At 35.3% G+C, this 17,633-nt stretch overlaps 1 protein-coding gene across 1 annotated transcript in view; it reads left to right on the forward strand.

Moving 5' to 3' along the window:
• Nucleotides 1–3,888, forward strand: part of FBXL17 (F-box and leucine rich repeat protein 17) — a 444,087-nt gene extending 440,199 nt beyond the window's left edge. Inside the window, exon 9 of the mRNA XM_016137227.2 lies at nucleotides 1,020–3,888. Within this exon, the coding sequence (XP_015992713.1) occupies nucleotides 1,020–1,160 (141 nt within the window). The 3' untranslated portion in view covers nucleotides 1,161–3,888. The remainder of the gene's footprint in view (nucleotides 1–1,019) is intronic.
• Nucleotides 3,889–17,633: the final 13,745 nt, after the last annotated feature.

Consider the following 17,633-nt stretch of genomic DNA (forward strand, 5'->3'; position numbering starts at 1 on the left):
GAATAGTGCAGACGACTGAATGTCATGGTCGTGATACTTCTAAGCAGGCTTTCAAAGCAAACAGCAAGGGTTTGATGCTGTTTAAGACTTTTCCTGGTGGTCCTGATCGTCTTCAATAATGGACAGACATGGAGAGGGAGCACAAAAATGTGTTTCACAAGTACCTTCTTTCAGACCAGCTTACTTAGTATAAATGAAATATTGATGTATTTGAAAATGCCCAGATGTTCTATAAAGATTTTAAATAAAGCTACCTAAAAGTTGTGGTTCTTAGGTTAATCATTTATTTATCTAAAGGATGAAGGAAGCTGTCTACTTCTGTGATATGAACTGCAATCAGCTTTAAAATAATTGACAAATTAATCCCTTCACGGCACAGCAATTGTAAAGGTGTTAGTTTTAATTAGGCCTGTCTGATTGCCTTGTCTAATCAAGAATCAAGGTGGTATCTTTGATGGTTAAGGTCTAGTGGGGCCATCCCTGACCTGCCAACCATGTATGTTTTAATTATTGATTCCTCACATTTCAGCACTTTTCACAAAGAGACTTGAAGTTTGCAATACCTTAACATTTAAAGGGAAGAAAAATAAACATTTTCTCCCAACACTTTCATCTAGAATCTTGTGTATCCTCTCCACCAATCTACAATTTTGTCCTAAAAACCCTGTCAGGTTGATGACTAAGTCAAATGCACATTCAAATGCTATCTTACTGCAGCCTTACCTCCGAATCACTAGATTTTCAATGGACACTGTTAGGATCTCAGCAAGTCGCAGTCATTTACGCTTCTAGAAAACAGTTGATTTCTTGATATATGTCTTTTAAAAGTCAGTAAGGGAAATGTAGTATGTAGGAAACCAAGGAGGTCAGACAAAAAGGGACACATCTCTTTCCACTAAACACTGCAGAGAAGGAATGGGGGAAGGGTTCTTAGTGCCATTAGCCTCATGCCAGTGGGCGTGGGCAGCTGGCGGTTTCAGTGGTCCCTGTGCATGACAGTGGCTCTTCTTTGGTTACAGGTCAATGAAGTGACGGTGGAACAGCTGGTGCAGCAGTACCCTCACATCACCTTCAGCACCGTCCTGCAGGACTGCAAGAGGACCTTGGAGAGAGCCTATCAGATGGGCTGGACCCCCAACATGTCTGCCGCCTCCTCCTAACACTCCCACCCAAGCTTAGATCCACTCGGATCACTCAGCAGGGCAGAAAGGGATTGTAGATTTAGGGTGGGTGGTCTCCTGGAAAGATTTTAACTGTCACATGTCTATGTGTGTACCCAAGTGTGTATATTTGTGTCTCGTTTGCATACTGCACAGCATAAGCGCAATTGCTATTTATTCTCAGGTGAGCTGGTTTTTTTCTTAAAAATTAAAGATTGTGAAAACCACAAACCTTTCAGTTTTCAGGTCAAAGGCTTATTTCTCTAAAAAGATGTTCTGTTCCTACCATGGAGTCAAAAAAAAAATCAAATATATTATTTCGAGCTTCTAATTACCGCCACTTGATGATGCCCCAAAATGAAGGCCATTGCCTCCTTTTCTGGTGAGATAGAATTGTGCACGTCTACTGATGACAACCAGAACATAGATGAGGTTACACTAATTAGAAGCCTGGAAACCAGTACTTTTCGAAATTTCAAGTCCATGTACACATGTAGGTTCTCACACTCTCTCATCTGCATGCAGCTGTGCCTGCACATGCATACCAGGGCAGTTTCTTTCTAGACCATTTTCTGACAGAGGGGCCTTCCTCCAGGCCACTGAGGGAGCGTGCCAGCCACAGGTGGCCAGCTTGCTATCTGGTAGGCAACTTAGGGACTAGAGAAGATAAAGCCTTTTGTAAAATTTTTCTGTGGAGGCAGCAATCTGAACTCCCCTGGCCAGCTCACAAAAGTTAATTATTCATTATTCTACAAATGCATTCTGTTGAGTAATACATTTTCTAGTTGAGTTTTATGTTAACATTATGTTAGCTTTTATTTCATGGATAGTAACTGGTCCGGATATATTTTAATGATATTTGGAGCTAATTTTAGCATTATCCACATTAAAGCCACCAATGTAATTAATAGTGTGAAGTTATTTTTTAAAAATCTACAGATCACTTAATTATTTTTGTTAATTTGGGTAATTATGAAATTATATTTCTGAGATTTGAGGGGAGTCACAATAGAAGATTAATGAGTGAGATGTAAGTAGACAATCTTTTTTTTTTTTTTTTTTTTTTGCTTTGCTTTGCTTTGGGCTTTAGAACAGGTTTTTTGGATATATGCATGTTATTTTTTGAATAGTTCTTATGACTGCAGAAGTCTATTGCTGGTTAATGTATGAGTTAAGAAGAAATATTATAAAATCTTTTCATTAAGATTTTGTTTACACTTGTCAGAAATAAGCATTTCTTTGTTTAAAGATTGACACCTTTCAGTTAAGAAAATGTCTATCAGTAAATGAATATGTTTTGATTTCACACATCTTTACAATTAATTCATATTAGGGACTCAGGCTCAACTAACCTTTCCTGTGTCCAGATTTATAATCAAGACAGCAGGGAGCCTTTTTACACTAAAGAGTGATTATCTTTCCCAGTAGAGCTAGGTACAAAACCCTGACTTGTGAGTTTTGCTATTTATTCTTCCCCAAAGTGGACATAGCTGTTTTTTGGTCTTTAACAGTGATACTAAAGTTTGAGTTGTTAAACCACATTGCTAAAATGAGACTAGCCATAAGAAACAAGAAATAGCTTTACATTCAAATGCCATTCACTTACTCATAATGACTCCAAAAGATGTAAACAACTCTTTCTTTTGTTATGTCAACATGTTTCTGATGTGGCTTTTTTTTTTTTTTTTTTTAATCCCAGTTAGGAAAAAATCTAGTAAGTAACCACCAAAGGTTTTGGGGTTTTTTTTTGTTTTTGTTTTTTTTTAAATCACTAAATGGGTTACTAATTTAACTTGAAGGGAATAAAATTTGTGTAAGAAAAAAAGCTGTTTACTGTTAATAAATTGTAGTTCTTACATATCAAACTCTCATTTTCATATTCATTTCCCCTCCATTGAAAAAAATATCTTAAATCATAATTTTTTAACTGGTTTTTAATCCAAAACTAATTTATAAGACAGTATGTATAGTAATAGTAGCTTGAGTGAATAAGCAAAATTTTAATTTTTATATATGTCACACTATATTTTAAATAGTTACAAAAGACAAAAGAAGGAAGAGCCATTGATGATATAGATGGTGCCATTTCAGTTCAAAGTTGTAATAATCTTGGGAATGTTACAGTTTGGTTGTCATATGGTTTCAGAAGTGTATAATTGATTTTTGTTTAATGTTGCGTCGTTTGAATCTAAAGTACAGCACTATAACATGCTTCAGCTTGGGGTGGGGGGTGGGAGGGGACTTGCACTTAATTCTTTAAGATGTTGGCTAATCCAGAAAGCCTGATGCAACATAACCTGGAAAACTGCTTTGGTGTATTTGTAGAAATCTGTAGAAATGTCATATCTAGCCTCAAAGCATTAATTTCAAAAACAACCAGAAAAAGCGTTATCCTGAGTGATCCTATGATGGTTGTTGAATGTGTTCTCATTAGATGCTTTACAATGAGGCTTAAAATGATTTTTCTGGGCAATATAGAGTTTCTTTTTTTTGCTTAGAATGTCATAAATATATGTGAACATGTTTGTTGCAGGGCTTTTTATCCTCTCCAAAATTCAGCAGTATTTTCAGAATAAAGACTATAAAATACATTGCTGTAGTGGAAAATTCTGGTCCTTTGTCTTTAACGTCTTTTTGAGTGGATAAAGGAAATTCACCCAGTTTGTAGTTTCTATATTTCTGTGAATCTTTTGACCTTGCAATGGGTTGCAATAAAAGAAAAACAAAACCCCGTGTCTTTTGTTTTATTGTAGAGAGAATAAATGGCCTCCCTGATGCCAGGTGGGTGTGAGGCATGCAGCAGTCCGTGTCTTTATGTTTTCACTATGGACTTTATGTAGATTTGACTAACTGAGAATAATAAGACGGTTTAGGAGATTCTAATTTGGTTTGATTACTGAGATAAGATAAACTTCGAGGGTTTAAACAGGTGGTTTGTTTCAAATCCCATTCCCTAAACATGTTTTCAATTTTTCAAAAGTAAATAAATATACTTATTGAGTTAAAAATGCATATGCCAGGCACTGGGCATTCAAAGAGCCTATCCTCAAGTTGCTCATATTACAGCAAGGAGCTGCTCTCAAAAATTAGCAATAGCCATGAAATATATCAGATGTAATAATGGGTGTGGTTGGAGAAAGCAAGGATTGGACAGAGTAGCACCTTTGGGAAGGAAGAGCGTCACAGAGGAGGAGCTTTTTGAAAAAAATGTATTAGAGTAACACCGCTTAATGACATTATATAACTTTCAAGTATACAATTCTATAATACAACATCTGTAAATTGTATTGTGTGCTCACAACCGAAAGTCTATTCTTCCATCACCATATGTTTGACCCCCTTTACCCTCTTCATCCTTCCCTCTCCCTTCTTCCCCTCTGGTAACCACCATGCTATCTGTGTCTGTGAGTCCATTTTGTTTGATTTTGCTCTCTTGTTTTGTGTCCCACATAAGAGGGAAATCATACTCTTTTGTCCTTTTCCATCTGACTTATTTCACTCCACATGATACTCTCAAGACCTATCCATGTTGTCACAACTGGCAACATTTCATCATTTCTTTTGGCTGAGTAATATTCCAATGTAAATATGCACCACATCTTATCCAGTCATCAGCTGAAGGATACTTAGGTTGTTTCCATGTCTTGGCTATTGCGAATTATGGCACAATGAATGTAGAAATATATATATCTTTACAAATAAGTGCCTTTGAGTTTTAAAGGTAGATACCCAGAAGATGGATTGCTGTGTCTCACGGTAGCTCTATTTTTAATTTAGTGAGGAACATCCATACTATTTTCCATAGTGGCTGTACCAATTTACATTCCTACCAACAGTGTACAAGGATTCCCTTTTCTCCACATCTTCTCTAACATTTGTTTTTTCTTATCCTGTTGGTAATAGCCACCCTAACAGGTGTGATGTTGTATCTCGTTGTGGTTTTGATTTGCATTTCCCTTATAGCTAGTGAAGTTGAGCTTCTTTTACTATATCTGTTGGCCATGTGTTTGTCTTCAGAAAAAAAAAAAATGTCTCTTTGGGTCCTCTGCTCATTTTTTAACTGGATTTTTTTGTCGTTGTTGAGTTATATGAGTTCTTTACATATTTTGGATCTTAGCCCCTTAGTAGAGGTATCATTTGCATATATCTTCTCCCCTTTAGTTAGTTGCCTTTTGTTTTGTTGTTTGCTTTTGCTGCGCAAAAGCTTTTTGGTTTCATATAACCCTCGTCATTTATTTTTGCTTTTACTTCCCTTGCTTTTGGGATCAAGTTCACAAAAACCTCTCTGAACTAAAGTCCTTAAGTTTAGTACCTCTGTTTTCTTCTATATATTTTATTGTCTCAGTCTTTAAATTTCTATTCAAGTTTATGTTCCATTTTGAGTTAATTTTTGTATGGCGTCAGAGAGAAATCTAATTTCTTTTGTATGTGGCTTTCCAATTTTCCCAACACCATTTATTGAAGAGGCATTCCATTCTCCATTGGATGTTTTTGGCTCCTTTGTTAAAAATTAGTTGCCCATATATATGTAGGCTTATTTCTGGGATCTCGGTTCTGTCCCATTGTGTATCTGTTTTTCTGTCAATGCCATGCTGTAGCTTTGTAATATAATTTGATATCAAGGAGTGTAATACCTGCCTCCAGTTTTGTTGTTTTTTATCAGGATTCCTTTGGCTATTTGGAATCTTTTGTGATTCTATACAAATATGAGGATGTTTTGTTTTGTTTCTTTGAAAAATGCCATTGGGGTTTTGATGGGGATTGCATTAAATCTGTATACCACTTTTGGGGGTAATGTCGCCATTTAACTATGCTAATACTTCCAATCCATGCACATGGAATATCTTTCCATTTCTTTATGTCTTCTTCAGTTTTTCAACAGTGCCTTGTAGTTTTCAGTGCAGAGATCATTCACTTTAAGTTTATTCCTAAGCATTTTATCCTTTTTGTTACAATTGCAAATGGAATTATTTTCTTCATTTTTCTGATATTTCATTATTAGTATATAGGAACACAGTGGATTTTTTACACTGACTTTGTAACCTGCAACTTTATTAGTTTATTGTTTCTAATAGTATTTTGGTAAAGTCTTCAGGGTTTTCTACATATAGAATCATGTTATCTGCAAATAGTGGTGGTTTTACTTCTTCATTCTCAATTTAGATGCCTTTTATTTCTTTCTCTTACCTGATTGTTCTGGCTAGTACTTTCAATACTCTGTTGAGTAACAGTGGTGAGAGTGAGCATCCTTGTCTTGTTCTTAACCTTAGAGGAAAAGCTTTCAGTTTTTCACCATTGATTATGATATTAGCTGAATACTTGTCATATATGGCTTTTATTATGTTGAGATACTTTTATACCCATTTTATTGTTTTAATCAAAAATAGATGTTTTATCTTGTCAGACATTTTATGATATATCTATTGGTGTGATCATATGTTTTTTATTTTTTATTTTATTAATATGATGTATTACCTTGATTGGTTTGCATATGTTGAACCATCCTTGCATCCCAGGGATGACTCCACTTGATTATGATATATTATCTTTTTAAAGTATTGTTGTATTCGATTTGCTGGATTTTGTTTAGGATTTTTGCATCTATGTTCATCAAAGATACTGACCTATAATTTTCATTTTTGTGTTGTCCCTGCCTGGTGTTGGTATCGAGGTAATGTTGGCCTCATAAAATAAGTGAGGAAGTATTCTGGGGGGAAGCTTTTAAAGAGAGTTAGAGGAATAGTAGGAATTTACCAAACTTTCTGTGGGGAATGAAGGGAGGGCAACATGAAAAATGGAAAAAATATGTGCAGTGGCGTGAGGGAATGAGACAGAAAAGGCAAGTTCAGGGCCTTTGTGGTAAATGAGTAAAGTAGGAGGGTATGTTCTGTAGTGGCAGAAAGTGGGAAAAGATTCTAGAGCTAATCATAAACTTTTCATGGCCTACTAAAGAGATTGAACTTACAGAAAAAATCAGATCCACTAGAAAAGTCTTGCCCTAAATTCTTTGAATAGGTAGAAATTTAAATACAGGACTCTATTTCTGGCAATATAGTGAGATGAAGATCCTGGAAGATTTTCTGCTAGGTAACATTTAAAAGTTTTTATTAAAAATATTTAAATCCTTTTAATTAACTGTATGTGCCTGCAGAAAAGGAAAAAAAAAAAAAAAAACCTCTTGTGGCCAGGATCAGAATGGGGACATAAATCTAGACCAGAGGTCAACAAACCATAGCCCCTGGCCCAACATAGCCAGAGACATATTTTTGTAAAGTTTTATTGGAACACATTTACATGCATTTGTGTATGTATTTTATATGACTGCTTTCTTGCTACAATAGAGAGTTGAGTCATTTTGACAAAGGCCATGTGGTCCATGAAGTCAAAAATTTTACTATCTAGTCCTTTACAGAAAAGAAGTTTGCTAACCCTTCCCTGGTCTAGAGGAGTGGTTTTCAGAGTGTGGCCCCCAGACCAGTCGCATCAACGTCACCTGGAACTTGCTAGAAATACAAATACTTGAGCCCCACCTCAGACCTATTAAATCAGAAACTCAGGGAATAAGGCCCAGCAGTCTCTGTTTTAGAAGATCCTTCCAGTGATGCCGATGCACATGAATCCTTCACCTCTAGACAAATAAGCTCGGAAACTACCAGAATATGGGAAACTATATTGATCACCATAGCCTCAGGAATGTATAAAGAGCTTTGGGCCAGTGAATAATGGGGAGCTGAATCAGAGTGCACCTCACATAAAACCAAGATCCCTGAAAGGCAATACCCTTTTGCAAACAGTGAACTAAAATAAAGCAAAACAAAAATTGAAGAGGCAGATAGGAAGAAAAATTATCATCTTTAGCTTGGCTATTCATGTTTTTGATTTTTGTTTAAAGTTTCCCTGCAAACCATGGGAATTAATAACTCCTGGCTACCATTCATATGAGTTTAGTACTTGAATCTATACTATTAGCATAGTTTATGTTGCTTATAATTGTATTTTTAAAAGTATTCATTTTTGTCATGCTCATTTCCTGACAAAAAGACAAAAATCATCCCTGGAGAAAGGTACCCTCAATCCAAGCCTCAAAAGAAACCCCACAAATAGAGTGGCAGCTAATATAAATTCAATCTAAAATCACAAAATAAACCAATGTTATTACAAGTCGACAAAAAACTAACAATAGATCTACATTCTCAAAGTTTTCATTATTAGATTTTACAATATATAATACAAAATATTTGATACATTCAAAGATATAAAAAATTATTTAAAACATATAAGAAAAAGAAATTACTAAAAATGAACAGACTCACTTTTAAAAGATAGAATTTTTAGAAATGAAATAATTGAAAATTAAAATGGAAGTCTTGAGGAAATTCAGCTAAAGGGAGAATTTTAAACTGAAAGGTAGATCTGAGTAAAGTAAAAGGAAAATTGAAAAAAAATAACAGGTTTTTTCCTTTGTATGGATAATTTCCATATGGAAAACTAAGACATTAAGACACATGGGATGTAGTATGAGACTTTCCAACAGTCTATCTAATCTTGCAGAAGAGAACAGAATAAGGAAAAGGTAATGTTTAAAGAGATAATGGAGTTTCCATTTGTTTATGGAGAAGGGAAAAAGATTTTAGAGGACAATATCAAAGGCTTAGTTTTGGATGTGTTAATTCTGAGATGCATCCAAGTAAAGTATATTGAATATGCAGGTGGATATAGATATCTAGTTCAGAGGAGAGGTACATAGATGGTCTATAAGTGCCATTTAAAATTAAAGCCTGTCTGAAATCATTATCCTCAATCTTGAGCTATTAGTTTTATAGAAAGAGAAGCCTAGGGACCATGTCTTGGACTTGGTCAATTGGAAGTCAGGGAAAGAAGGGAAACTCTTCAAAGGAAACTGAGCAGGAATAACCCGAGAGGGTGGAGGAAAACAAGGAGGGTGTTCTGTCCTAGAATCAAGTGAAAACAAGCGAAGTGAAATGAGCTATTATTTAAGGACACAAGTATAGTTATGAAAAGGTTAACAACTGTAAAATTTTAGAGTGGTGGTTACCTTAGCTGGGCAGGCAATGAACTGGGATTGCAGGACCACACAGACCAAATAGGATAACTGAACCTGTAGATTCTATTTTATAAGTGGAAGGACGGCTTGATGAGTACTTGGTTTATTAACATGCTATGTTTTATATCAAATATTTTATTAAATTTTAAAAGAAAAAAGTTTTACGTCTCATTTAAATTGATTGATCATCAAGAATTGCTAAACCTAGATGCAAGTTTCCAACATGTTTGGTAGTAAAGGTTAGCTCCATGTGAAGCAGAATGTACACAATGCCATGTCTAAGCAGGTGGCGGGGTGGGAGAACACACTAGTCTCGCCCTTCTCCTCTCCTGTTCTGGGAGCATAGCGCTGCATAATTTCTTGGTTTCTACCTGACCATCATTGGAATTCTAAGCTGAACAGCTGTCCATGTGGTGCTGAGGCAGCTGTGAGAATTCTTGTGGCATATCTGTCATGTCATTACCACAGGAATCAAAGGACAACTACACTGTTTTGTAAAGCAGTTGGGGGTCCTTTCATTATCACTTTATTTTTAATTATACAGATAAACTCAGCATCAGAACCTTTGAGTAGTACAGAGACTTGTCTGATAATGTGATAATTTGTAGTCAAAATGAACACTCAGGGTCAAGTTATCAATTTTATTAAATGGATAAACCACAATTTATTTATCCACACACCCACTGGTGGATACTAGGTTGTTTCCTGTTTGGGGCATTATGCTGATTAAAGTTAATTCATTTCTTGATATATTTTGTAGATCCTAATGCAGCAATATAGTTCCCTTACTCCTTGAAATGCAACCATCTCCAGAAAATTAACTTCAGAAAAGTAAAATCATCTCTAAGAAATAACCCTAAATAGCATCCCTTTTCCTGTGATTCTGCTTGGCTAATAAAACTGTATGAGTATCATTAGCCTAGGAAAAGAGAAACATCCAAAGGACAAGCATTTGTTTCAGCTCTTTTATTCACATTATAAATATGAGTGAATATTTCTCATACTTTTTCCACATTTTGGCATCACTTGAGAGGTCTGGAGATAAAAGGCATCAGTGTCAAGTGGCCTGAGGGTACATGGCAGGATGAGGTTGGTGGGTACTCACTGAGTCCCTTTCTCTAGCCTAAAATCTTCCAGTGGTGTGGCCTGCTCACATGCCCACAAGTACCATCTACTCTTAAATGATGACTGCTGAATACAGTTTATTCAGTCTTCTGTTCTTTCTTACTGGCACCCCTCATTATTAGATAATTTAGATATCTGAATTTGCTCAAATGTATACTAATGGATATTTAGTCTACTACCCTACTATTTCCCTATGGCTACCATTGAATGTTACTGTCCCCATTTCTTTCTAGTTCTACTTCATTTTTATAGTTAACCAAAAATTCTAAAAAAAATTAGTGATCAGAATCTTTATACCTCCATGATTAATGATACGTTTGAATGTGAATCCCAAACATGGAATGTGGTACAGTAGGGAGATGGAGTGATGAGGAGAGAAGTAAATGAACTATGTAAAACGTTATGCTTTAAAACATTTGTTGTGAATAAAACAGAGAAAAGAAAAACACACATGTGTACAGTTGTAATATGGCTGCAAAGCCAATACCACTTAAGAAATAGAGTGTCACGGGCACCCTAGAAGCTTCCAGCCCAAGTATCGCCTTACAGGCCCAGGCCTCTCCCTCCCTCTAGATGTCACCACTCTCCTGACCTCAAAGGAAATAATTTTCTTGCTTTTATTTTTGTTTTACTACCTATACACATCCTTAAAAATGTTGTTTGGTTTTGCCTGGTTTTGCACTTTTTATGAAAGAATCGTACTGTATGTACTCTTTTGTGACTTTTTTTTTTTTACTTTATAGGATCCATCCATATTGTTGTGTAACTCTGCGCAGTTTCATTGCTACATAATATCCTGTTGTATGGATGTACCACTATTTATATACTCTACTATTGTTTATTCTCTCTAGCACTGGTTTGTTTCCAATTTGGGACAGTTACATAACCTGCTGCCCAAAACATTCTTGTACATGTGTCATAGTACACACAGCTCACAACTTCAGGGTACATACCTAGGAGAAGAAGTACTAGTATTTGTATATTTTCATTTTATTGATACCACAGCATTTTTCAAAGGGGATGATCCAATTTACATTTCCACTAGCCGAGTGCAGAGCTTTTTATTAATCACCTATTGGCTTCTGATTGCCATGTAGTAGTAGTATTGGATCCGGGTTCTAGTCTGCATTCTCCAGAGTACTATAAAATCTGGGTACTATTATATGTTTATTGGCCACTTTCAAAATAATGGAAAGGCCTTACAATCATTATTTGCCTTCTCATTTCAGAGAGTAAAAGAACACAGGAAAGGGTTGAGAGGATTGCCACAGTTGAGCTGTGGATTATAGTGTTCGGGTAAAGGCCATGCAAAGAGGCCAAGGAAGGTGCGGAACCCTTTAAGATGTTTATTGATTTTTTTTTAAAGATTTTTTACCTCTTCTTGTGACTTTATAACAGCCAGATATATGGAAGAAGGCCATTATCTTGGATTTAAATGGCAAGAGCTCTGAGCAGTGCGTAAATGCAAGATTTTGTGGTTATTGCGATGTAATTAAATATCATGTAAACTGATGAAATAAGAAAGAGAAAAAGAGTTGTCATTCCTCTAATATGAAAACAAAGTTGAATGCTTTGGAAATCCAAATGAAAGGAGTCACAAAAATATCTTTCAAATAAGTTGTAGTGCACACAAGATGTAGAATGTGGGAAAAAAGATAAAAATCAGAAAGATCTAGCATTTAGATTGCTTCAAAAATGAATTTAATTTCTTACTCCTTTTAAAAGAAATTGAAACTACAAATTATAGATGATATCTTATGGAGATGGTTTATACAAAAATGACAAAGCAGAAAGCAAATAAAAGAAAAAAAGCTTTGGCTATACATCAGAAGATTAGCCGATGAATTTATATATGTTTTTATGTTACAAAGAAAGTGTTGAAAAATATATGTACATTTTTTTTAATGATTTTAGTAAACTTCAGTTAAGTAGCCAACTAGCTGTCCTGATTGTGCTGATAAGAGGGTTTTTGCTTAGACCAAAACATATACCCAACTAATGGGAGGTCATGTTTTAAAAAACATTTTTTTTCAATTAAACTCTAATTTACCTATGATAAAATACACATATATTAAAATAATTTTCTACATTTTGACAAATGTGTAGACTTTTGTAACAGACACCCCAAACAAGCTACACAATATTTACAACACAAGATATACAATATATATGTGTGTGTATAAAAACCATGTGGGAATTTCCCTAATTACCTCATCCCACCATAGACAAACACTGTTCTGGTTTCTATCACATATTATTTTTACCTGCTTTAAACATCTTATAAATGAAATCATACAGTATGTATTCTTTGTGTGTAATGTCATTTTCTCACATGATTGTTTTTGAGATTTACCCATGCCATCGTGTATATCAATTGCTTAGCAATATTCCATTGTATGAGTATGCCACCATTTATTTATCTATCTTTTTTCCTGTTAACAGATATTAGAGTTGTTACCAGTTTTTACTATTATAAATAAAGCATCTATAAATCTTTTTATAGGATATGTTCTTAGAGTAGAATTACTAGGTCATAGGATATGTGTATAAACATAGACTTTGTGAGAAACTTTCAAATTGTTTTCTGAAGTGGCTATACCATTTTCTAATACTACCAGTTTCAATGAAAGAGAGTTCAAATTATTCCACACCCTCACCAACATTTGATATTGTCAGTCTTTTAAAACTAACCATTTTAAGGATCCATTAGAATTTTAATTGGGATTTTATTTCAATGTCTAGATAAATTTTGAGTCTTATAGTCCATAAACAAGGTATATTTCTCTATTAAAGTCTTCTTTAATTACTCTCAACAATGTTTGTAGATTTCAGAGTAGCGATACTGATTTTATTAAATGTATTCTTGTGTTGTATGCACTTTAATCTACTATAAATGTAATTTAAATTTTATCATTTTTAAATTGTTTGATACTAGTATATAGAAGTGCAGCTACGTTGATGCATTGTCTTTTTATCTAGCAAACTTGCTAAATTCACTTACTAGTTTTTAGTAGTTGTTTCTCAGATTCCTAAAAATTTTTAAGCCAAAAAATCCACAATAATAAGGATAATGCTTATTTTTTTCTAATTTGTATGCCTTTTACTTCTTTTACTTGATTTATTACACTGACTTATCACCTTCAGTGCAATACTGAATAAGCATAGTGAGAGCTGACCTCCTTGTTACTGATCTTAGTGGGAAAGCATTTAATCTTTTATAATTAAGTTTGACCTCAGGTGTAGGATTTTATGGATGCCCTTCATAAGATTGAAAAGATTCACTTTTGTTTTTACTGAGAAATTTTATTACAAGTGGATACTGAATTTTGTCAAATGTTAGTCTTAATTTTTTACTATCTGCCCTCGTATTTACCATTTCTATTAGTCTTCATTACTTCGTATTTATTAATTTTCTTCTATCATTTTTCTTCATCCTGAAAAACTTCCTTTTAGTATTTCTTAAAATCAATTTATGTGATCATACAGATTCCCTCATTTATTTTATTGTGTTATATTATGACCTCATAATATTCCTTTATTTTTCTGATTGAGCTTAGGTAAAATTGGTATTATTTATTTTTTTACATATTTTCAAGAATTCCCCCAGTGAAATCATAGGGCCAAAGATTTTCCTGTGGGAACTTTTTCTATTTGGGTATTATTGTTTTTATTTCGGGGGTTTTTGAGGGGAGCATTGTTTCATTTTGTTTTGTATCAGAACAACATAAGGGATTTTTTTCAGTGCATCTGAGTTATATAATATATTGGTATAAAGTTGTTCATAATCTCTTGTTATCTTTTCAATGTTTGTAGGATCTAAAATGATACCCCTTTTCCATCCTGCTATTGATGATTTGTGTTTTCTCTCTAAATAAACTTCCATAAGTTCAAGATCATCGGCTAATAATCTAACTGCCTAATGGAAAAAGTAAAAATAAAAATTGATAGACGATAACAGAAGCTGGAATGTAAACATGTTATCTCTTATGTCCTGTGTATAATAATAATAATAATAATAATAATAGGTACCTGAAGGAAAAGGAAAATTTAATTCATACTCAAGAATCCTATAGACCTGATAGGATTCAGATATTGTAACTACCAGGCAAGGACTTTAAAGAAACTATTGTAAATATGTCCAAGTACTTAGGGAAAAAATGGTCATAATGAGTGAACAGATGGGGAATCTCAGCAAAGAAATGGAAACTATATTTAAAAATGGAAATTCTAGAACTGAAAAGTATAATATCGAAATAGAAAACTCATTGAATATGGGTTTAAGAGCAAATGTGAGTTGGCAGGAGAGTCAGTGGATGTGAATATATAGCAAGAGAAATGATCTAATCTGAAGAATGGAGAGAAAAAAGTGGGAGGTGGTGAAAAGAACAAAGCTCCACTAGCCAGTAATTACAACAAGGGGCTTAATACATATGCAATTGGAGTCCCAGACAGAGGAAGAAAAGAATGGAGGAGAAAAACATTTGAAAAAATAATAACCAAGTCCCTGTAACTTGGAGAGTCTTAAACTCCCAACTCTCTCTCGCCTATGTTGGCAGAGCTGAAATATCTTTTCGTTCTTCTTAGCCTTTCAGTTGTTGCTTTCGTTGGGCTGTTTATAGTCTTCCCCACGTGTGCGCAGAACAGGAGTCAACCAAGGCTTGGCTGAGAGTTTATATGTAGATTCTAATGGGTCTCTTTCATTTCCAGGATTTCCTCATTCAATTTCCCATCTCTTGGACTCTTCTCTGACCCTCCAAGTCTAGAGCTTTCTGCTCAGGTTCAAACCTTCCCTGCTACCATTCAGACTGGGGAGTGCCCTCAAGGGAAAAGTCATGTAAAAGTGGATCTTGCCCAAGGAATGTGGTTTCCTTCTTTAAATGATGAATTCTTTTAATAGCTGCCCACTTTTGGATGTTCCACAGTGACTTCAAGAGAGTGTTTGTTTGTTTGTTTGTTTGTTTTCTCCCAGAGTTTAGTTATTGTATGTGGGAGAGTTAGTCCAATACGAGCTGCTTACTACTACCAGAATGTATGGTTTTGAAGAGGCCACATTTAGACATACCAGGGAAATGCTTTTAGTGCTGCACAGTGCTGCACAGGCATTTTGTGCAGGGACAGAGATAACTCATGGCCTCCCAATACACACATTCTTTTTCTTCCTCAGGAATAGAGAGCCCCAATCTGATATAGAGTCACAATGCACATTTCTCAGTCTCATTGTGGCAACAGAATTTCTGGCTAGTGAGATATAAGCAGAAATTGTTGGGAGAGAATTTATATAAGTCTCCATGTGACAGAGACAGAAGAAAAGTCCTTTTCCTTACTATATTTCTTCTCACCTTCCAGCATGTGGGATGGACATAATAGTTGGAATTTCAACGTCCATCTTGAATCATGAATTGACAATAAATGGATAAAATAAAAAGTTAAAAGTGAGTCCCTATTTTCTGCAGAGCCACTACATCAGATCTGCCTACCATTAGACTTCTTTTAAGTGAATGAGATATACATGTTTATCTTGTTCTAGACATCGTTAGTAGGAGTTGATGCTAATCCTAACTGAAATGAGTGCAACGAGGCTCTCATGTAAGAAATGTACCAGTAAGTATAAGTGTTTCCATTGTATAGGACATTTATCAAAGAAGAAAGTAGGTGAGATGGAGAAATTATTAGCCTGCAAACCAGAAGACCTGAATTCTAGTCCTACCTCTTTCAATTGTAGCTATATAGTTTTGAACAAGTCTCCCTCTCCAGGCCATGTGAAAATGTCTTATTAAATTAAATAGTCCCTAATTTTCCTTCCCCCATTTCTCCAAAATGCTCCATGATATAGATCACATTTTTGCTATTTTTTCTTGAATTTGATCATAAGTCTTTACTTATAAATGAAATTCCCTTTATCCCTCAGTTTCTAAGAACATATTGTGACCAAAATCAAAGTGTTCATGTTCCCATTGATCTTAGTCTCTTGACTTTATATTTTGAATGGAAAGAATACATTTTTGCAGAGTGTCTCTCAGCTCACAAATATTTCCCCTAATTTTTTAAGAGGCTGAATTCAGTCAGTGGCACAAACCAAACAAAACACATTTTCTGCAGTGCTGAGGCTCAGGAATGTGGCTGAGATGATGAAATGGTTTTATTTTCTAGATGACTATTTTTTCAAACTAGAAATATGTTTTGCATCAGTGATGTGTTAAGGTCAAGTCAAGAAAAGAGACAATGTGTCCCATGTCACGGAGACCAGGATAATGAGAGTGTTCTCTGGGAACTGGCTCAGAGGCTGTTCATTTCACCAGCAAAAGGTTATACCAGACAGATTGCTTCTCATTTGATGTCTTAAATTAAACTGCTGACATGGCCTGCCTCAAAGTAAGAAACATACGTGTTTGCCAAACAGATCCTAAAGAAAATCCCCGTGTGAGAGAGTAGGCTCCTTTAGCTGCAGCCTTTGAGGCGTTTCTGTTTTAAGGTATGCTTAGGAATTAAACCAGGTTTTCAACTGCAGTGCTGCTCCTGAAGTGTTTGCGAGGGGGGGCCTGGTAAATCCGAGGCTTGGTGCCTTGTCAAGGTGCTATGGGTAGAAGTTGGTAAGTGCAATTTTGAAAGATCAAACATTATGGTGTACATGAGATCAAAGAGGCATTGCTGAGGATAGAAAATTACCTACAAGAGGTTCTTTTCAGCTGTTCCCCTCCTTTCTACCCCTTCCTTGCTTTCCTCTAGGGACATCTCCACCCACCACCAAATCAGAGCTAACAGAAGACCAAGTGTCCTGGTGAATAATCCCCAGAGCAGCAACATCAGAATGACAGGTCCTACCCCAGGAGTCAGAATCTTCATTTGAAAAAGATCTCCAGGTAATTCAGAAGTCCTGGTCCACACATATCAGAAAGGATTAGGCAAAGATGTTATACCAGGCAGTTGCAGGTTTAGAGGATACAGCAGTGGATATAACAGACAGATCTTGTTTCCTTGAGCTTACATTGTAATGGGGAAGGGGGAAAGTTCACTAAAGAAGCAGACAAATATTTCATATTTCTAGTGGTGATAAGTATTAGGGCAGGGAAAGGGAACAAAGAGAGATGATATGGAGTGATAATTTCCACTTAGATGTGGTGATCACGAAAACCTTCACTGAGGGGGTGAAATTTTACCAGAACTGTAAAGGAAACAAGGTAGACGACCAGTGAGTGAGTAGTCAGAGGGCCTAAATTCCAGCCCTGGGTCTCCCCCTGTCCATGAAGTGAAAGATTTTGCAAGGTACTCAAACTTCCTGCCCT

This window comes from Rousettus aegyptiacus, unplaced genomic scaffold (genome assembly GCF_014176215.1).
Source record: "Rousettus aegyptiacus isolate mRouAeg1 unplaced genomic scaffold, mRouAeg1.p scaffold_m13_p_8, whole genome shotgun sequence".
NCBI lineage: Eukaryota > Metazoa > Chordata > Mammalia > Chiroptera > Pteropodidae > Rousettus > Rousettus aegyptiacus.